At 38.2% G+C, this 22,886-nt stretch overlaps 1 protein-coding gene across 3 annotated transcripts in view; it reads left to right on the forward strand.

The window, feature by feature from the left end:
• The window catches only part of NBEA (neurobeachin), a 707,824-nt gene that overhangs the window by 680,450 nt on the left and 4,488 nt on the right, over positions 1-22,886 (forward strand). For 2 of the 3 annotated variants that reach the window (XM_008952238.4, XM_063595707.1), the window contains exons 49-55: positions 910-999; positions 4,308-4,500; positions 6,452-6,523; positions 9,504-9,659; positions 10,228-10,398; positions 19,726-19,827; positions 22,009-22,205. In XM_008952238.4, coding sequence (XP_008950486.4) covers positions 910-999; positions 4,308-4,500; positions 6,452-6,523; positions 9,504-9,659; positions 10,228-10,398; positions 19,726-19,827; positions 22,009-22,205 — 981 coding nt within the window. Of the gene's footprint in view, positions 1-519; positions 583-909; positions 1,000-4,307; positions 4,501-6,451; positions 6,524-9,503; positions 9,660-10,227; positions 10,399-19,725; positions 19,828-22,008; positions 22,206-22,886 lie in introns of all 3 variants that reach the window. The other variant, XM_008952234.4, reaches the window with a different exon arrangement.

Genomic DNA, 22,886 nt, shown 5'->3' on the forward strand with positions numbered 1-22,886 from the left:
AAAAGATTTTTCTTAGTCTAGCTTAATATATGGAAATATTTTGCCTATAGAATTCATGTATCGAGGAAATACTTAAGTTTCTTTTAAGATGATCTCTTTGACACGCACAAGAAAGGTATATTGTACAGTCCAGACAGTTTGAGGGCTAAAATTATTTCTATTCCTTGGAGGCTATAAAATCTCATTTCCAGCTACATAGGCTTTAATGAAATATTGTATAGCTTAGGATACAGAAAGATTTATTTCTTTTTTGGGTGAGTTCTCTCTAAAATTTCAGGGAAAACTTTTGAGAAAATGAATTTATACCTTAAAAATAATATTCCAGAATTCATCTTAAAATAGCATAGAAAGCTAAAATATATTTTTGTAACAAAAGTTTTGTTATATTTAATAATTCTATAAAATCTTGGTGTTCTTTCTGCTGATCACCCTCTGAATTAATTGGAACCTATAACTTTCTGAATTTTATTTTGTATAATTGATAGACTTTATGTCTCATTCTTTTTTTTCCCCATTAAGATTCCAGAAGCTTATTTCATTAGAGACCCCCACACTTTCCTTCTTACAAAGGACTTTATTAAGGTATATGTGCTGTATTTAGTGTGGAAAGTGTTCTTTGGTCTTTAGCTGCATGCATGTATTCACAGGTTAGATTTTCCACATTTAACCCCAGCTTCTGGGAATAAGAATAGTGACTGGGTTAACTGAAGCATGTTTGGAAGGAGAAGCAAAGCTTGTCTACAAAATACTAACACTTGGATGATTCTGCACCCTGAGAAAAGAGCACCCGTTGAATTTTCTGGACTTTTTTTCATGGCTGACTTGGGATACACTTGCATTGTCAAAGAGTGTGTTGGCCTCTCTCTTTGATGCATATTGATTATGACAATCACCCTCCTTCCCCTGCAGGCCATGGAGGCACAGATACAGAACTTTGGACAGACGCCATCTCAGTTGCTTATTGAGCCACATCCGCCTCGGAGCTCTGCCATGCACCTGGTAAGACATATCAGCATGTTGAGATTTTTTTTTTTCTTTCCTTTTTACCTGGGAATAGAGCAAATAAAATTGTGATTTTAACAGCATATTTTAAAAGGCTTCTCGATTTATTGGTTAACTCTTCAGCCTAAGTACAAACTAATACCCCAGGGAGAGACAGAGAAGGAAGTGTAAATCTACCTTTAAGTCCTACTTAAGCTGTCCCACTTTTGGATTCACAAAAATAGCCATCTTCTCTATGTATGCCTCTACATAAACTCATTCATGCACACACAGGCATAGAGACACACACTGACACCAGAATTAGACTATATTTGTAAATTACAATGAAAAATGTATTGCAGACACAATATGATATTGCCAAATTTCGTGGCAAGATACAGTAGGGGAAGTAGTTCATTTGAAGAAAAGGAAAGAAATATAAAGGTAATTTGTGGTTATTACAGAGAAGTTGTTGAACAGAGTGGTTAAGAGTAAGGGCCCCAGAGCCGGACAGGGCAAACACCATCTCTGCACTAGCTAGTAAATGACTTGGGCAAGGTATTTAACCTCTCTGTTTTTGCATTTCAGCATCTGTAAAATAGAGGTAAAAATAGTACCTACTACTGAGAATTGAATGATTCAATACTGTATAGCACTTAGACCAGCACCTGTCATACAATAAGTTCTTAATAAATGTGAGCTGACATCATCATAATTAGCTACTGGTTAAACCTCTTATTCCCACTTTGCAAGGGAGTCATATTCTTTTCATTTTAATCTGAATTTAAAAGTCCATTTCCATAAAAAAGTTTCTTTACAGTTTATTAGCAAATAGTAAACATTTTCTTCTTTAAGTAATTTGAAGAAGGTAAAATTTTTATGAGCAATTTCTTTAGAATTTTTTTTAAAACTGATTTTTCACTATTTTTTTACTGAAGTAAACAATTCTTGAAGGTAAAAATGCGTTCACAAGATGAACTTCAAGACAACAAGTACTCTAATTTTAGAGTAAAGAGCTCTGGAATATGGTCCATAATATATGTGTAAACAAATGTATAAGCTGTTATTTTGTGATGGAAGTATTAATCACACCTTTCATTTACTCTGTCATTTAACGAATTTTTATTGAGCCCCTTCTGTATGTCAGATCTGATGCTAAGCACTGGAGATACAGTGACAAGTCCTCTAAACTTTCAAGAAATCAGTAGTCGAACTTTTGGGAAACACATAAATGCTTTTTGTTGTTGTTGTTTTGAGACAGAATCTCACTGTGTCACCCAGGCTGGAGTGCAGTGGCGCAATCTCAGCTCACTGCAACCTTTGCCTCTCTGGTTCAAGCAATTCTCCTGCCTTAGCCTCCCGAGTAGCCAGGATTACAGGTGTGCGCCACCACCCCTGGCTAATTTTTGTATTTTTAGTAAAGATGGGGTTTTACCATGTTGGTCAGGCTAGTCTCAAACTCCTGACCTCGTGATCTGCCCGCCTCAGCCTCCCAAAGTGCTGGGATTACAGGTGTGAGTCACCACGCCCGACCTAAATGCATTTGTTTTTAAATTTTTTTTTAAGATAGGGTCTCACTCTGTTGCACAGGCTAGAATATAGCGGCATGATCATGGCTCACTGCAGCCTCAAACTCCTAGGCTCACACGATCTTTCTTCCTCAGTCTTCCTAGTATCTGGGACTACGGGTGTGTGCCACCACGCCTGGCTAAATTTTTAAAATTTTTTGTAGAGATTGGGTTTTGCTGTGTTTCCCAGGCTGGTCTTGAACTCCTGGGGACCCTCAGTCTCCCAAAGCGCTGGGAATACAGGCATAAGCCACCATGCCTGCCTGGTGTGTGTTTAAACTCCTTTTTTTTTTTTTTTTTTTTTTTTACCTTCCTACAACAGCTCAGCCAAACAGCTTCAGCCTCCTTGGTTAGTCACTAGTGAACTCTTTTGACTGCAGTTGGTCTTTCTGTGTAACTAAACAGAAAGGTTTGCACCAAGCTCAGGCTGTTGCCGTATAAACCCCTCAGCCACATTGTAGACATAGAGATGTGGCCTCGGAGCCTCACCATTTTTAATAAACTGTCCAGAAGAATATCTCTAACACTTTATTTTATGAAATGCTTTGGCAGAAGAGTTTTATTCCCGTGTTAGTTTTCTGTGTTTAATAATAATAATAAAAATATTTATCCTGGAGATATGCCCAGTCAGAATTCATTACTTTCCTAGAGGAAGTTGTTAGAGACTGAATTGGCATGAAACTGTTTATAAAGAAACTCTAAGCTTTCTAAGTTCATGTAGCAGAGAATTCATATATACTGCAAACCATTACGAAACATGTATGAAAGCTAAATAATGGTTATTTCCAGCCTCCCTACTTTATGTTTTTAATATGGTGGTATTTGTAGTGTTTTGTAGGACTTACAGTATCTACTTTCTGTCAAGTCATATGCTAGATGTTGACAAAACAGAGGCTAAAAACAGAAAGAAGAAAACACATGGACACATGATAGGGAACAACACGCACTGGGGCCTGTCATGGGGGTGGGGGTGGTGGGAGGGGAGCATCAAGAAGAACAGCTAATGTATGCAGGGCTTACTACCAAGGTGATGGGTTGATCTGTGCAGCAAACCACCATGGCACACGTTTACCTATGTAACAACCTGCGTGTCCTGCACATGTATCCTGGAACTTAAAATAATTAAAAAAAAAAAAAAAAGAAGAAGAAGAAAAAGCATTGGCCCTCCATAAGCTCCCAGCCTAGAAGGGAGAAACAAGGCTTCAACCATAAACAGTCAGTGCCAGAGCAGAACCTGGGGAGAACTGCCAGGGAAGCGCTCGGCTGCTTTATGGAGCTACTGTATTTTAATTATTTAGACTGTAGTCATGACCCCAGATCAACCAGATAGAAATGAAAGTATTAGTCAATTCACTTTATATTTCATGTGAAAAATGGGAGTCACTAATTTGACTAACTTTCCCACCAAACTGATTTTTAAGCTGCATTGCATAACTGTGTTACGTCATGCGGGTGTGTCTATGAGCTAACTTTTCACATTGCATTGTGGTGATATTTGAATTGAGGCTGGTCTTTAATGATTCTGTGTCCCTGTATCAGTGCCTTCACAGAATTCTTATTCTCTACTCTCTGTGCCATCCCCCAGTCAAAGCTGCTCGATTTGGGGCAGACATTCACCAGTATGAAAGTTTAGGTGGCTTTTCCTCCTTGTGTGTGCTCGTGCTAGACTTGTCTGTTTAACCTCATTCTCCCTAGACCTTTCACTAACTATGTTATTCCTTTTGTCTTCCTCTGTTCTCTTCCCTTTCTATTCAACAGTGTTTCCTTCCACAGAGTCCGCTCATGTTTAAAGATCAGATGCAACAGGATGTGATAATGGTGCTGAAGTTTCCTTCAAATTCTCCAGTAACCCATGTGGCAGCCAACACTCTGCCCCACTTGACCATCCCCGCAGTGGTGACAGTGACTTGCAGCCGACTGTTTGCAGTGAATAGATGGCACAACACAGTAGGTATGTGTGCCTGAGCAAATCACTTACTAAAGATTTCTTAAAAGCTACAATTAAAGTAAAAAAGTGTACTGGGATTAGCTCATATCCCACATTATCTACAAAAAACAGCAGACTAAATAAATAATTGTCAAATCCAACTAAGGGACTTCTATCTGTCTCCTTCATTTCTGCTGTATGTTAATGCCTCATGGGATGCTTGGATCATAGTCAAGTACTCAGTAACTATTTGACAAATTGAAGCAGTTCTACCAATAATTCAGGTTCTCCTACTCTATTCTGCTATTGCCTAACTGCAAAAAAATACACCCCTCTTTTTTCCTATATCAAACAGAAGAGAGTTTGAATATGGGTTTCTGGATGCTGGCTTCAAGTCCTCTTGTCTCTATATCAGTAATTTATTTAGCAAATATTTGACTATTATATGTCAAGTACTCCTAAGCACTGTATATACAGCAATAAACAAAACAAGCACCAGCTCTATTTTTGCAGAGCTTAGAATCTTTGCAAAAAGACAAAATCTAAATTCTCCAGTGATTTCACACTTCACATGTGGTTCTCCAAACTCATTCCTGAAAGTACCAGCCAGTACACCTTGAAGCGACATAACGTTGTGGCAAACATTTAGACATATTGCAGGAGTTCAAGACCAGCCTGGCCAAGATGGTGAAACCCCGTCTCTACTAAAACTACAAAAATTAACCAGGCACAGTGGCAGGCACCTGTAATCCCAGCTACTCGGGAGGCTGAGGCAGGAGAAACGCTTGAACCCGGGCAGCAGAGGTTGCAGTGAGCTGAGATCGCGCCACTGCACTCCAGCCTGGACTACAAAGTGAGACTTTGTCTCAAAATAAACAAACAAATCAAAACACATTTAGACATATTGATGCTTAACCAGGGCAGAGTGGATGTGACCAAATGATTTAGTTGGCCCAGTTCACCACTTGAGATCTCCCAGGAAGCCGAGGACTCCCCGTCTCCAGAGTTGAATAGCTGAGCCATGCCGAAGTAACCTGAATCTTTCTATTCTACTGACCTCTACATTGCTCTAAAAAATACAGTGATTTGTATCCTAGCTTTATCTCCTAAGAGTTTCTAAGTGCACCTATTTTAAGGTTATTGGTGATATTATCAACGTAAGGTAACGCTACTTCCATTCCATCAGAGATAGGCAGCACATATCTTAAGGAAAATATATGACTGTATTATTCTCAGGAGACAGCCTCTAGAAATGTTTTGCATTGAGAAAAACTATAAAGGACTAAATTTTTATTTAAAATTGTTCAAAAGTGTTGTATATATTATATAATCACGTGTGGAAAACTATGACTAATGAACTTCATCAAGCTCTAAACATTAATCCTCTGAAAGTAGCTTTTAGTGAGATTAAGATTTTAGGTGTGGCCCAATTTTTATACCTTCCATTTACTTGTCACATGTTGAAAAAAAGGCCCCATTGGATGGGAGCCCCAGCTTCCTGTGTCCTGCCCCAGGTGAGCGCAGGCTCATACCCATCCCTGCTTGGAAGCATAGCCCTTTCATTGATTTCAGCTTCCTGTGTCCTGCCCCAGGTGAGCCCAGCCTCATACCCATCCCTGCTTGGAAGCATAGCCCTTTCATTGATTTCAGGCTCATTGATTGCTCATGACCTTAGCTTTTTGATGGGTTCAATAAATGTTACAATCTTCTATTTAGCCAGCTTTTTCTCATCATTAGAACAGAAACAAAACTCTTCCCAGCCTTGTACATTGTAAGTGGAAACCTGAAGTCCCTGTGGTGATTATTTTGTAAGGCTGTCTACAGAGACACATAGTATAACTGAATCAGAACAATTTATCAAATCATTTTTAAGCAAATATGCATTTTGTAAAATCATCATAAAACACTACCCATTAGGAAATCCCTTCTTTCTGAGAATTTTTTGTTAGTTTTTCTCTCTTTTTTTAATCTTTAGGCCTCAGAGGAGCTCCAGGATACTCCTTGGATCAAGCCCACCATCTTCCCATTGAAATGGATCCATTAATAGGTATGTTAATAAAAAAGAATAAATTTTCATGGATACTATCCATATATTCATATATAGTTATTTTTCATAAGATAGTTGAACAATATTTTTTTCTACCACAAGATTAAAATGCTAATAATATCAAATTATCATCAAGGAGCTGTGTAAATCATAATATGCCATCTAAGAACTTTTTGGTATTAAAGCAATCGTTTCTTGATATTTTTGGAGGTCATTTAAGTTGGTTATAAATAAGGCAAATAATTCCAAACTGTATTTTCTTTCAGCCTAAAGTGTTCTCTAACAGCTCAGTATTGTTTAAAATATAAGGATTCAAAAAGATTACTAAAGGCTGGGGGAGGAATAGCATTAGGAGAAATTCCTAATGTAAATGACAAGTTGATGGGTGCAGCAAACCAACATGGCACATGTATACCTATGTAACAAACCTGCACATTGTGCACATGTACCCCAGAACTTAAATTTAAAAAAAAAAAAAAAAAGGGCCGGCATGGTGGCTCACGCCTGTAATCCCAGTACTTTGGGAGTCCAAGACGGGCGGATCACGAGGTCAGGAGATCGAGACCATCCTGGCTAACACGGTGAAACCCCGTCTCTACTAAAAATATAAAAAAATTAGCCGGGCGTGGTGGCGGGCGCCTGTAGTCCCAGCTACTCGGGAGGCTGAGGGAGGAGAATGGCGTGAACCCGGGAGGCGGAGCTTTCAGTGAGCCAAGATGGCACCACTGCACTCCAGCCTGGGTGACAGAGCGAGACTCCATCTCAAAAAAAAAAAGGAAGCTAATATTGAAGAACATCTTTTCTGGCAGTCTTTTTTTTTTTTTTTTTTTTTTTTTTGAGGCGGAGTCTCGCTCTGTCGCCCAGGCTGGAGTGCAGTGGCGCGATCTCGGCTCACTGCAAGCTCCGCCTCCCGGGTTCACGCCATTCTCCTGCCTCAGCCTCCCGAGTAGCTGGGACAACAGGCGCCCGCCACCACGCCCGGCTAATTTTTGGTATTTTTAGTAGAGTCAGGGTTTCACCGTGTTAGCCAGGATGGTCTCGATCTCCTGACCTCGTGATCCGCCCATCTCTGCCTCCCAAAGTGCTGGGATTACAGGCGTGAGCCACTGCGCCCGGCCACCTCTGGCAGTCTTTATCATTGAATTTTTTTAAACTGACATGTTGTAAAGCAAATGTTTCATATGAATTGCAAACTGATGAGCTATAACTCTTTGCAGCAGACATTCAAAATATTTTTAAATAATCGTGTACATATTTATTAGCCATTTGATCCAGAGCTAGCGTCTTAGTCTTTCGAGGCCCTTCCGGTTTCATACCTGTAAGACAATTTTTAATAATGTTTGTTCTATCTATATCACTGGATGATTAGTAAGATAAATTAGAAAAAAATTGAAAATGCTACGAAAAATTATTAAGCTACATATTAAAGTCAAGGTGTTTCATTCTTAGGTTCTTTTTTTTTTTTTTTTTTTTTTTTTGAGATGGAGTCTCATTATGTCACCCAGGCTGGAGTGCAGTGATGCAATCTCAGACCACTGCAACCTCCGCCTCCCAGGTTAAACCAATTCCCCCACCTCAGCCTCCTGAGTAGCTGGGATTACAGGCGTGCACCACCACGCCTGTCTAATTTTTGTATTTTTAGTAGAGACAGGGTTTCACTGTGCTGGCCAGGCTGGTCTCGAACTCCTGACCTTAAGTGATCTGCCTGCCTGGCCCTCCCAAAGTCCTGGGATTACAGACGTGAGCCACCACGCCCAGCCTCTTATTCTTAGATTCAAATTCATCCTTCATCGTTGAACCTGGAAATAAGATAAGATACAGATGTTTCAATTAGTTACTTATACCCATACACAAAATACCATTTACATGTCTTTGGGAGCTTATAAGCTTTAGGATTAAGAATATTATTAGTCTAGTCTAGCTATTTCTCTTTCCAGTAGACATTGACAATGAAATATACAGCTAATGTGTAACCATGGAAAAATTAATAGGTCTATTCTAATTAGTAAAGGACCAATTGTATAGTTTTCAAGTGGCCTGGGACCCTTGGTCTTCTTGTCCTTACTGACTTTTGTGTATAATATTTTTATTGCTTATGTTTCCTAGTAATTATTTTTATACTGTTAGTAGATATCTACAGATAGTATTACTTATATTTAACTGGTGTTAGAGAGTGGTGGTTACCTTCTACATCTGCATTTCTGTTTAAGAATTCAGCCCAGGGATTTATCCTGAAAGGATGGTGCGCAGTAAGGGACAGGCTGGCATGCAGACAGGCACTGGGGAAATCAGATGGTGTCTCTGAGTTCCTGACTTTATTCAGATTCAATCCCAGGGCTCTGCACTGATTCTTTGCCTGTCTCTTTCCTCCCCAGTCCCTCTCTCATCTTTTTTGTTCCTCTCCTCCCCTGCTAGCCCTTTCTGGAAAGGCCTTCTGTCTGTTGACAATCCAGGCCTGTAAAGCTGCTGACCTGAAGCTCCCTGTGGGGCTGCCCACGTAACAACATCCGTTGCTCAAATCTCTACCCTCCTTTTTCACAGGAATTATAAATACCATCCGAAAATGACAGACTGGGGGCAAATATTAATATATCTCTTCCTTAATAACATACTTCATACAATATTTAGTTTTCATGTGATTCTTATAAACTAATGAACTTGTATATAGTGAACATCTAAAGAATTAAATGCATTAAAATATTGTATTATGTTTTAAATTAATTGTCTTGAATTCCTCATATTTTTATTGGTGGAGGGAGAACTAAAATTTCTGGCATAATTTTAAAATACATAATGTGGTTCATAAATAATTACTGCTAAGGAAATTTATATTCCTCAAGGGAGAATCTTAATAATCTCATACCATTAAAAAAACTATTTCTGGATAAATGAAGCATGAAAGTATTGTTTTCCTTCTTTGAGTGCTTGGCAAAACTCATATGGAATCTTTCTTCAAATGCTTTTTTCCATTTACTTTTAGCCAATAATTCAGGTGTAAACAAACGGCAGATCACAGACCTCGTTGACCAGAGTATACAAATCAATGCACATTGTTTTGTGGTAACAGCAGATAATCGCTATATTCTTATCTGTGGATTCTGGGATAAGAGCTTCAGAGTTTATTCTACAGAAACAGGTAATCCTAACTATGAAACACCATATTCTCTTCGAAATGACTATTGTTAAAACCAAAGCTGAATATGAAATCATACTTAATGTAGGCATTTTTATCATTTGCCAACTTGAGTAGTCAAGATTCAAATTAAATGTTCACACTGTAAGCAAAGTAACTAACTATAACTTCATGTATTCCGAACGTTAGCATGATCCCAGAATTCATAGGACAAATGGGGCTATTGTTTCTTTCCCACAAATTCATATGCAGTAAAAGATCCTAAAACTCCCCTTGGTCTGGCCCAAATCCTGAAGAGAAAAATCGTGATTGTGTTATTTTATAAAGTCTTTTCTTTAAAAATCTCAAGTGACATTCTTGTATCAGTTTTCAAAAGCAATGCGAGAAAGCAACCTGTAGCCAGATTTGAATAACATTGTAACTTTATCAGCCTATAGATGAACTTTTCACAAAACTGGTAAAATAAAATTAAAAATATGGTAAAATTTAAAAAAAAAATCTGATAAAGTTACACTTATTACCATTTGAAGAAAAGACTAAATGAAGCAAACCTGTCATTTCTGTGTTGCAGGGAAATTGACTCAGATTGTATTTGGCCATTGGGATGTGGTCACGTGCTTGGCCAGGTCTGAGTCATACATTGGTGGGGACTGCTACATAGTGTCCGGATCTCGAGATGCCACCCTGCTGCTCTGGTACTGGAGTGGGCGGCACCATATCATAGGAGACAACCCTAACAGCAGTGAGTGTTTGTATCAAATTTGTCCTATCAAACTATAGTTTATTTAAATATATTTTGCCTTTTTGATTTTCCTAATAGTTTTTTCCTGAGGTGTAAGGATTTTAAAATATGAAAGCTTAAGTGGCCAAAATCTGTACTGGAACGTAGCTATGTTCAAAGTGTTAAAATGAGCAGTACTATCACCTACAACATGGAGAGACTTCCAGATCCCCTCACCAGTCCCCTACCCAGACCCTCTGCTCAGCAGCCCAGTCGCCAAATGTCCCCATCCTTCAGAAATTTTCTTCAGCTTCACCTTATCCATTAAACCTCATATTATTTCTTTCAGCTGAAAATAATCTCTCCCTGCTCTGAATTTTCAGAAGATTTTGCCTGTGTCTCATTCAGGGCACTAACTGCTATCTACCATATATACTGTAGTAAATTTCTCCATTTATTCGTTTAGCAAACAGTGAGTGAGTACCCCCTTCACATGAGGCATTGTGGGAGATGCAAAAACTGAATAAGACAGTTTCCTTGCTTGGGAGGATTCCTCAAGTGATAGTTATTCCACAGTGCACCCTAAGATATCCCATAGGAAGAAAGCGTTGGGAGAGGCTGGACTCCTTCATGAAATAATTTTGGGGTACAGTGTTTATACTCAAACTTTCTACATAAGCTCTGAAAGTCTTACACAAATAAATTTGTTGATGCTTGTTTAATCCACAGCCTCTCAAACTTCTTTTTCCAAGGAAACTTTTATTTATGTTAAGAGAAGTTAGTTATTAGTTGTTGGACTGCTGCCCCAAGAAAACACTAAAGTAGATAATGAGTGTCTGTCTTTCCATCTTCAGTTCCTGTCATAGTAATATACATAATAGGTTTCCAATAAATTAAATGACTGAAGAGCTGGATAAGAGATTGGCTAGAAATAATTAGGGCTTTTAATAACTAAGCTTTCAATAGTTCATTCAAATGCATGACTTTCCTGTAAAATATAGAAAGGTTTCTGTGAAGTGATAATGGCAAGTACTCAAACCAGGATTATTCAAATTGTCACAGCTTACACAGCACTCCAAAATAAACTGAAACATGAATTTGGGGAATACTTATAACCCAACAGAGATAAAAATTTTTCAGGAAACCTGTGCATCTACAACTAAAATACTATAAGAGTAGATAAGAAATCTACAAGATGCCATGTTACATTGCGTGGCTGGCTGCTGCCTCTCTGGTCAGTTCCAACCTGTGAGACAGCTAGGGGTGGAAACTGAATTGCACACCCACCCTTCATGTCCCACTCCATCCCCCCAACCCTTATGCATTTTGACAGGAATACCGCAAAAATAGGAAATGGCTTTGGATGGATAAGAACAAAGGCCCCATCATAGTACAGGAGAGAATGGAGAAATATATTTGTATGAGAAGATAGTGGAAGATTGGATTAGATGTCCAAATGTTATGTGAAGTTTTATTCCTGTTGCCCGTAGCTAGAGTTGAACAGTGGATGAAGAAACTAGGTGTATTGTAAAATAGCATATGCCTCTTGGCATAGCTACTGAACAAGAGTGTCTATTGTACATACGAGTCTCTGTTCTAAATTTGAACAAGATGTGATCTTGATTTGAGGGAAAAGATATTCAATGTTGCTTGATTTCCAACCAGTTCAAATAATTAGTTACCAATTCTGTTATTAACAAACATTATGCTCTAAATACCAGTAAGATAATCTCCCTATTTACTCTTTTGTAAAGCCATGTCCTTAAAAAATTCATTTTTAACAGAATTCTAGTATGCCTATGTATGCGTATGTGTACATGTATATAAGACATATGACCTACCAGCGATGGCTTTGTTATTCTCAAGAATGGTACATTATCAAGTATATTTTATCTAAATATATGTTCACATATTTCCAAATTGTCTTTATTTCCATAATAGTGTAGCATTTCTTTAAAAAGTTTAATTAAGCAGCAGGTCTGTGTAGTATCTTTCATATACATTGATAAAAATTAGAACTTGTTAGAAAAAATTTAAAAGAAACAGAATAGAGCTTTAAATCTAATTAATTACCATCTTCAAAATGAAGCCCAGAAATGATGCAAGTGTTATTTCCAAAAAGGGGATTTATTTCTTAAAAGCTGCCATCTGGTAGCTGAGATAAGATGTTTTATATAATGTACTGCTAGGAGGTAAAGAATATTAAAGAAAAATATTAAATTATAGTAATTATCTATGTTCACTACTGTGTTTTCTAATGATCTCTTAAACCAAAAGATGGCTAACTATCAATTGTAGCTTTGGTACATCAGTCAGCAAGAAAAGTTAAATACAATAATATTTAAATTATTTAAAGCTCCTTACAACAGGAGCTGTGTAAATACAAAATGCTTTTTTAATTCTTAAGAACAAAAATATGGATATTATATTTGTTAAAAAGCAGTATCATATTTTAGTTTTAAGTAAGGACAAGATTATCTTAAAGATATTATGACAAAATTATCAATATGTATTTTTCAGTATTACCTCCATCTATAGGAATTTATTTTTAGTCAAAAGCTGTTGTCATCATTATGAACCTAAACCACTTTCATAGAATCCATCCTGTCAAGACTTTATTAGATATTTAATGTGAACATACGTAGTATGGTACATTAATAAAAGGGAAAAGTGCTCTTCTAGAATAAACAAGATAAGCACCTAAAGTATTAGTCAAGCAACAGTATGTGTTGGGTGCCTACTGTGTGCCTACTGTGAGCCTGGTACTATCCCAGCAGCTGGGAATGCTGCAAAGTCACAACCTCTGACTTTCTAGAGTTTACAAGAATCTACTTTTATACTAATCACAAACTGTTTCTCCTGCTTGGATATACTGAGGATGTCAAGTATTTGTTAAATGAATCATGAATTGTTATCCGATAATATTTTGTACCATGCTTTAAGCATTCATAAAATGCTTAACTTTACATCAAATTGATGATTATGAAAAAAACTGGTTTTAGCTTTTTTCCATAAGGATGATCACAGTAGTAAAAAAGTGATCTCAGGTTTAGTATTGATTGACTGACTGATTTGTGACCCACTTATCTATTTAAAAAGCTAACCTAGTAGCATATATATGCCTGACTAGGGCAACCATCTGTGTCGGTCTCTTCACTCTTTTTTCAGGCAGTCACAGCACACACTGAATTGACTGCCGTATCAGTGCCCTGCCTGTGGTTTGACATAGACATAGTTGTTGCCATCAGAAAACTCACAATGTGAAAGAGATTTTCTTCTGTTCCAGTTTAATCTACTCTAGCTTCCAATTCACAGGTCACAGAAGCAGGCCATATGTGTTTTCTATCTCATAATACATTGATACTCAAGACCAGAAAGCTAGTTATGTCTAAATTTGTATTAAAGTGTGTGACACAATGCCCTTAGGTTTTGGAGGTTGTATGTATTAACCAATCTTTGACGTGGCAAGTCCTGGCATGTAACATAATATCCTAGTAGCTGTTATAATGAAGGGATTGGCCTTGGTGTGGACATGGAACTGCTTTGTGTGTCACCGAGGCCAAATCACACCTGTTCATCACAACATCATGAAATGATAGGATTTATCATTTAACCTTTACAGGCATATCACTAAAATCTTCTCAAGATAAAATTCAACTGACTTTAACATATTTGTTTCTCTTGCATTGTCATTATTATATTGTAATCGATAGCTCTATTAATTCCATGAAGAAAAAATGTCATGTTTGTGAAATCTTTTTAGGCAGGTATAGAAAGTATGTATGGTTTTATTGTGTCAAATATATTGTGAAGAATGCAGACATCTCAGAAATATTAGTCTTTTTCTAATCATTTTGACCATTGTGATGAATTGGTCACAAAGATAATAAATATTTGTAAGCAGACTATCAGATATGGAGTCTCAGACCATAAAAGAGATAAGCAAAGTCTACCTAGTGTAGGTTAGAGTTGAATTATCATTGCTTTATTAATGTATTTTATAATATTATTCATTGTTATTCTTTCAAACTCGTGGCTTTGAACGTATAAATTATCTTGGAGACTTTAAATAGGTCCCTAACTAGATAACAGAATTGCAAAGATGTGAAGGACAGATGCTTTCATCCGAAACAGACTTTTACACAAATTCTGAAACTAATTTGGAAGTGATAAAAATTAATTTGCGCACTTTAATTGGAAGCAGCCTACTGCATGAAAGAGAGCAGAGCAGAGCAGGCAATTTGTGCTAAAAGCTGATTGAATTTTTTGTCAGGTAGGTATCTTGGACTTGGCCGCTTATCCTCTTGAGCCTCTCTTTGCAATATATTACAACCCATCTCTGACTGGTGTTCTTTAAAAGGATCAATGGTATTCCTGTGGAATCCCTAGAGTCCAAAATTTCATTGATCTTGGGACTTCACATTTCTCATTACGTGCTGTAGCTTCCAACAAGATAGTCACAAGAGAGGCAAGTTAATATTGTTGTCTCTTCAACAGACACTCAATATACATTGGGACTTCAGCTCAAAAGCCAATCTGCTTTTAAAGAATGTAGTTTTAATGTTTATACCACATATAAGGTGCTTTATAGAGAGTTTGATATGCATACATACAAAAATTTTTAAATCATAGCCATGTGAAACTTTGAAAGAGGATTTACCGTTCATCTTTTCAACTCTAATCTACAAATATTCATTGGGTAGTTTGTATAACACATTGTTATTATGCTTTTCTATTCCACTTTTTAAGAATAAGTCTTTTAGCTCGTGTACGGGCATTATGCAGACTGTCAAAGGAGAAGCCAATTGCAAAGGAGACTCCAGCTGTGCACACACACCTTCTCTGGGCTCCCATTGTGTATGCCTCAGCTCTGGACACTGACCCTCCTGCCAGCCACAACCTGTCACCAAACATCTGCCAAATCACATCCCTCTCTTTGTTTGCATCCAGGCTTCTTTTAAAAAGACTATCCTGGTGCCCAGCTCCACAACTGCCACTAACCAGTGCTACTATAAGAAATGAAAGCATGGGCGATGGATAGCCCAGAGAGATTTGTAGAGTGTATTTAGATTTAGATACATTAAACAAGTTTGTATCACTTCTCGGAGCAAAGAATCTTAGCTAGGATTTAGCATATGTTAAACCATCTTTTTAAGATCAGAGGAAGCGTAGCTCCATATGCAATAGTTGTCACCTTGCAGGGCTTTTTGAGGACCAAATGGTAATGGATGTATTGGAACATCGATGGCACAGAGCCCATTCTGCAGTAGACCACTCATCCACCCCATCCCCTCATTCTAACACCAGTAGACTTTCCAGGGTTCCAGACTGAGAAGGGAGCTGCTTGCCACTCGGCCTCAGCTTTTCCTTTCCTTTTACGGGACTAAGGCTTCAAGAAAGGTCTTTGGCCTAGATTGGAAGCAATATATACAGAGCGACTAATGTGTTCTGATCAGAGAGCTTCAGGTTCCAACCAGGGGGTGTCTGGGCTTTACGCAGAGCCCAGCTTCCTGAGGAAGGGGAGGTGGATGATACTATTAGTTGTTTTTAGGTGAGCGTAGGACAGTAATGTACTGTGACCTAGATCTGGGCTCAGGACTTCAAGAGAAGAGGTTGTCCTGCAGTGGCAGTGCTCAGAGGAAAATGTAGTCGTTGTTATCTCTGAAGAGGAAAAAGAAGTTAGAGTGAATGAATAAATAATTTCACCGTATCTATCTTCCATTCTTCACTGAATACTCTGTGAGTACATAAGGAAATGAAACCACATCATGGGTGAATTTGACATTTTCCAACCCACAGAATGTTTTTACTTGCATTATCTTGGGACCTTGGGAAACGCGGGTCCAAGTGTATTTGGTACTTGGAACAGACCTCCACAGCACCTGCCTGTGGCTGAGGAGTTGGGGTCTTGATAAGGGACTCCTGACCGATACCGCTCTTCTCAGCTATTCCAGCAAATTTCTAACATAATATGTTGAAATAAATCTTGAAATCATAGTAGTAATGAAACTACCATACCCTTTGACTAAATCCCTTATTCTGGGATTTTAACTTTCAAAACTCCATCATATTTTATCTAAGTATAAACATGAATAAAAATATCTTCTGCCATGATTCTGCAGTGACTTCCCCAGGGTCAGAAATAAAATCTGAATCAGATTTTATCAGGAGATTCATCCTCTCACTGTGGAGCAGAGGTCTTGGAAACTCCACTGGCTTTGTTTAGTTCTAAATCAGAAAGACCACAGCTTCCCCAGCATATCAGTGTCCCACAAATGAGGTTTAAAATAAGAACCATGAGTTCTTTACTTTGGCCATTTCTCTAAAAGCCAGAGACCATCTCACTAAAAAACCTCTCCTATGTGAATAAGCAGCATCTAATACTAGTATATTTTTTTATCATCCGTTTTGAGAATATTGAAATGACCTTTGATAAAAGGAGGATGGAATTTGTTTATTTTAAGCCTTTTAATATTCGGAGTTTCCAAATGCATGTCTATAAGGAATCTAAAAATTGGACGTGTTTGTTCTTCATCAGTTCTAGTCATTCCAGCACACGGTGAGTGCTTCTGTGGAGGCAGTGGTGGGGCTGAGGGCAACGGCGGTGGCCCTCAGAGGGGCGGTCCACCTGCACCTCCCTCTGCACTGGGCCCTTTAACCCTGGGCTACATCCATCAACTGTGATGTGACAGTGACAGAATATTCCCAGGATTTTGAATGATTGTTGGGGTGTGTGACATCTGTCCCTAGCAATGAAATGAAATATAGGAAACAAGCTTTCCTGCCGCTGCAGGTTTCCCAACTCAGAAAGCCTGGAATGGCATTTTATTTGCCTTTCACTTAAAGAAGGAAACAGTGCTTTCAGGGGCCCTAAACAATACCCCCTAATAGTTAAGTTCCACAGTTTATTCAGATGATCTGGGGAAATTGTAATGAAAAAAATAAAACATTTTAAACTCTCTAAATCAGACATGAGCCTTTGAAAAACTCATTTCCTAGCAGAAAATGTATAACATGCATAAGGAATATTTTTATACATTTTTTTCTCAATTCCCTGCAATAGGATCAGATTGCTTTTTATTTTTTCTATAGCATATTAGGGAAAGGTCCCAAAACTATTCATTTTATATAAATGAATTAAGTGTATAATTTCAGGGTTTTCCAGTGTGCTAGTCTCTCCAAGATAAAATTATCATTTAGAAAAATTAAACCTGATATTACACATAAAATCTTACGAATACTTTTTTAGAGATTTAATTTTTATGGATACATAATAGTTGTACATATTGATGGGATATGTTATACAAGGATACAATGTGTAATGATCAAATTGGGGTAATTAGGATATCCAACACCTCAGACATTTATCACTTCTTTGCGTTAGGAACATTCCAAATCTTCTCTTCTAGTTATTTTGAAATGTACAATAAATTATTAGCCGTAGTCACCCTATTTTGCTACCAAACACTAGATTTTATTCCTTCTGCCTAACTGTATCTATCTAACTGTATTGTTCTACCCATTAACCAACACCTTCCCACCACTCTTGCCAGCCTCTGGTAACCACTATTCTGTTTATTTCCTCTGTGAGATCAATTTCTTCAGCTCCCACATATGAGTAAGAAGATGGGACAGTTGTCTTTCTGTGCCTGGCTAATTTCACTTAACCTCATGTCCTTCAGTTCCATCTATGTTGTTGCAAATGACAGGATTTCTTTTTTTTTATAGCAGAATAATATTCAATTATGTAAATATATCTCATTTTCTTTATCTTTTCATTATTTGTTGGACACTTAGGTTGATTCTATATCTGAGCTATTGTGAATAGTGCTGCAGTCAACACAGGGGTGCAGATATCTCTGATTTGCTGATTTCCTTTGTTTGGAAAACTCTTATCAATGCTTAAAGCTTATTTTACCAGGAAGCCCAGGGCATCTTTGAAACAATTTTTTTTTCTTTTTCACCTTTTTCCTGCAGTGTGAAACACAATTTTATAAATTATATAAATATGTTTCAGACAAATCCAGGACTGCTGACATTATAAATGGACACTCTACCAATAGTCAAAACACATTATAGCAATATCCATGTATTCAGAAGAAGATGGCAAACTAGCATGAGCTGCTGTCCCCCTTCTCCCACACTCCATCTAAGAGATGCCTCAAAAAAATTGGAGCTGATGGGTCTGAGAAAATGCAAATAAAACTGAGAAATCCTTGGGGAGACAGAAGATAGGCAGGTCTTAAGAGAAGATAGGCAGGTCTTAAGGAAGGGGCTCTTGGCCGACCAGAGTGGAAGATGTGGGGCGTCTTACTGGGTAAGGCCTTGTGATTATGCACTTTCCTCATGAACTCTCTGTGGCTTCCCTCTAGCCACTGTGGGCAGAGAACTGGAGCAGCAGTCCAGCTGGCCAGCACCCAGAGGTCCCATAAGTGCCAAAGAAGGGGCTATTCAGGGGGAGGTGCATCTGCCAGCCCTGGAACATTTAACTTCCCCCAACCCCAGTGAGGGCCAGTAGTTCAACCTAGGAGGCAGCTCTAGGAAAGAGGGGCACCAAGACCAAAGTACAGGGTGGTTCTCTGAGAGACAAGATAGGGGATCGGGGGTGGTTACCCCACCAAAAATAGGAATTCACAAAGAAAAACAGACAAGCATGCAAAGAACACAAGTGCTAGAAAAGAAAGACCGCAAACAGAACAACCTATATGGGTGATGCAGAATAAGCTCATTTCTTTCTGATAAAAGAAGAGAAAAATATAGAACTTTTTACAAAAGGCATAACATTCTCTAAGTCCTTCAATTTATGAAAGCAGTTAGCAGTGAAAATGCCTCTGGGATATAATTCAGCTGGACTTTTTAGCTAGGTTCGCACTAATAAAGTGAAGTAGGTTCAATTCCAACCCTTAGCTGTATGAACTTGGGCAAGTTGAATCACCTTGCAAAGCCTTGGGTGTCTAGGCTATAGACTAGGGGTAGTAAGAGTTCCTACCTCATAGAGCATGACCATAAATACATGATGTAACACAGATAAATGCCTTAGCAGGCATTATACCTGTTTCATAACAATAATGGAAGAAAAAGAATAGCCATTACCACTCTCGTTATGTTCTAAGCATGTCACATACGTTAACTTCTCCTGTCATCTAAACAGCATGTATAATAGATTCGCTAGTTATGCGCATTTCACAGAAGAGGAGAGCAGAGAGGTTAAGTAACTGGCTCATGGTCACACAGCTTAATAATAATGCCCTTAATAAACATGGGTATTTTTTGAATATTGCATTGCTGGTGTTGCTCTCTCCCCCTGCTATTGGTCTGTAGTGCCTCACTGCTGCTGTTTTCTTGCAGGTGACTATCCGGCACCAAGAGCCGTCCTCACAGGCCATGACCATGAAGTTGTCTGTGTTTCTGTCTGTGCAGAACTTGGGCTTGTTATCAGTGGTGCTAAAGGTCAGAAGTCATTTCTTTCATTTTCAATGTCTAGAAGATGACTGTTTTCTCACACTAAGCATGATTGTCAGTTTATTTCTTCCAGGAAGCTTCCCATAGACAAATGGTATCCCAAAGTTATTTGTAGATGTTTAGTTTTATGATTAATATTTACTGGCACTAATATAAAATATGTATAAAATTTTATGTAGTATTTTGTGGTCAACAGTGTTCTAAGCAGAACACTGATAAATTACAGTGTATTCTTATGATGCAGCCATTGTAAAGGACATGTAAAAGACAAGGGGAAAGTGTCCCTGATGTAGTGGGGGAGGTGGGGGGTCATGTCACTCATCAGACACGGCCTTGGATCCCCTCCCTCTTCAAGTCCCTTTCTTTATAAGGCCAGGGGCTGTGTAGAGGTTGGTGGAAAGGAAACAAAGATTACTTGGTTCTTTGGAGGTTTTGTTTTGTTTTTGAGGCATACCTTCACTCTTGTCACACAGGCTGGGGTGCAATGGTGCAATCCAGGCTCCCTGCAACTTCCACCTCCTGAGTTCAGGTGATTCTCCTGCCTCACCCTCCCTAGTAGCTGGGATTACAGGCGCCCGCAACCAAGCCTGGCTAATTTTTTGTATTTTCAGTAGAGATGGGGTTTCACCATGTTGGCCAGGCTGGTCTTTAACTCCTGACCTCAGGTGATCCACCCACCTCAGCCTCCCAAATTGCTGGGATTACAGGCGTGAGCCACCACACCCAGCCTCTTTGGAGTTTTTGTAGAAGACCTTTCATTTCAGGAAGTCAGGAAACTTAGGTCCTAGTTCTGGCTCAAATAGCAGTTCTCTGTGGGAAGACTCCCAGGCAGAAAGGAGCCTGATGCTTGGAGAAACTGAAAGGAGCCCTGGGTGCTGCTGGAGTATCACCGTGGTGCCACAACCTGGAGGAATGAGAAGGCTGAAGGGATGGGAGGGGCCTGGGGCACAAGCATTTGCAATTTTTTTTTTTAAATGAGTATAGTAGGAAACTATTGAAGTTTTTTAATCGAGGTGATGAGATAGATAGGTTTGGTTGTTAGAGCTCATTTCAGCTTTTCTACGGAGAATGGATAGAGTCTGAAGGCTGGCACCATGTTTTTAAAATTTTGGTATCTAAGAATAAATAACCCAGAAATGGACACGTAGGATATTTTCAGTCTTTTAATTTTAAAAAGTAATAATATGTGTAATACCATTTTACCCTGTGAAGTTAAAAAAAAAAAAAGGAAAATAAGTGACACATAGTAGGCACCAAGAAAGAGACATTTCCTACAGGGGCTGTGTGATGTTAGAGATGATTGCTGGTGTTTTCCTAATTTTCTTTAGGGCAAGTCTATTACTTTAGTAATCAGGACAAAATTTAATAATGTCACTTGCTTTGTAAAATATGTGTCTATTCAGCTCAATTAAAAATAAACACGTAATTCATACATTGTTTTGTGGAAATCTTTTTGGGACAAGGGAATAGATATATAATACCAAACTATAGTGACCAATTTTTATGAATTGATCAGTGAATTTTTTACGTTATCAACACTATTTTATAAGGGCAAAAAAACCCAGAAACCATCAGAGCCAAATGTCACTCCTTACCCTCCTTTCACACTCTTGCCTCACTATTCATTTATTTAAAAGACAAAATATCTTTCTGTAGGCTGAAATACTTAAGTTTTCTCAATTTTGCTTTTACATTTTATGTGTATGGATGACAGAAAAAGGTAAAATGTACTTGACGGCAATGTATTGATGTGGTACAACGCATAAAATTTTGATGCTACTTGAGAAAATGAGCAGCTGTTCTGATAATTCTATTAAACTTTCAAGAAAAGTTTCTAAAAGCATATTAAGAGAAAATGGCACATAAAGTCTTTTATTCTCACGTAATCTGTGAGCTGTACCATTTTACTATGAATATTACCTGACAAAGGAAAAGACCAAGTATTTACCTGGTGAAGAAGTGTGCGGCGTAGGAGTGTGATATGTAGCAGGTACTCTGGCTTTGCTCTGTTTAAATGTAGCATCAGCGCTTGGCCTGGCCAGCCTACCTCTTTCCTGTCCTCTTCCGTCACATCTGAGTGCACACCCAGCAAGGTTTTCAGGTTGGTGGGAGCTAGTATGTCGTTTGTCATCCCCAACTGACCCTGGCATTGATGTCCCCACTTTGCAGAGGGCCCTTGCCTTGTCCACACCATCACTGGAGATTTGCTGAGAGCCCTTGAAGGACCAGAAAACTGCTTATTCCCACGCTTGATATCTGTCTCCAGCGAAGGCCACTGTATCATATACTATGAACGAGGGCGATTCAGTAATTTCAGCATTAATGGGAAACTTTTGGCTCAAATGGAGATCAATGATTCAACACGGGTAAATCTGCATAGTTCGTGCTAAGTAGGACTGAAGCCAAGAGATTAAAGATTGATTGTTTTACATTAAATAATTCATAATAGAATGTCTGTGCTATCCAGATAAATGTGTTCTAGATTAAAAGTATATAACTTCACGTGGACTGGTACTTTAAACAAACCCAAAGTTCATTTAATTGCAAGTAATTAACTCAGTGCATTAGACTTCAGAAATGATAGCTGTTGTTTGATTAAAGTTTAGACCCTCAGGAGGGTTTTTAAAGCTCCTTTTATAATTGTTTCAGTGCTGCACCCTCACAACATTAAAAGTGAGTTTATTTTCAAAGATTTCTATCTTTAGAACCCTAAACAAAAATTACATATACCCATTTACCCTTCATTCATGAATAAATTATAATTGCTGGGTTGTCATTATTAAACACTGTTTTGAAATATGTTTCTTCCATTTGTTCTTTAATTCTCTATAATATTAATATTCAAGATTTAACTAAACATGTTACTTAATGCTCAAATTCTTCCTGGATTAAATTGATAATATTCTCTTGGGAATTTAATCTTGGTTTTAATAAGATCTTTTGTATATGTAAGAACTTCGATGAATTCCACAATGGAAATTCTGTGGATTGAACTTGATTTTGTTGGACAAATGACTGACAGTAGGCAATAATGATAAGGGAACTGT

The sequence above is a fragment of the Pan paniscus genome, chromosome 14 (genome assembly GCF_029289425.2).
Source record: "Pan paniscus chromosome 14, NHGRI_mPanPan1-v2.0_pri, whole genome shotgun sequence".
In the NCBI taxonomy this organism is placed as follows: Eukaryota; Metazoa; Chordata; class Mammalia; order Primates; family Hominidae; genus Pan; species Pan paniscus.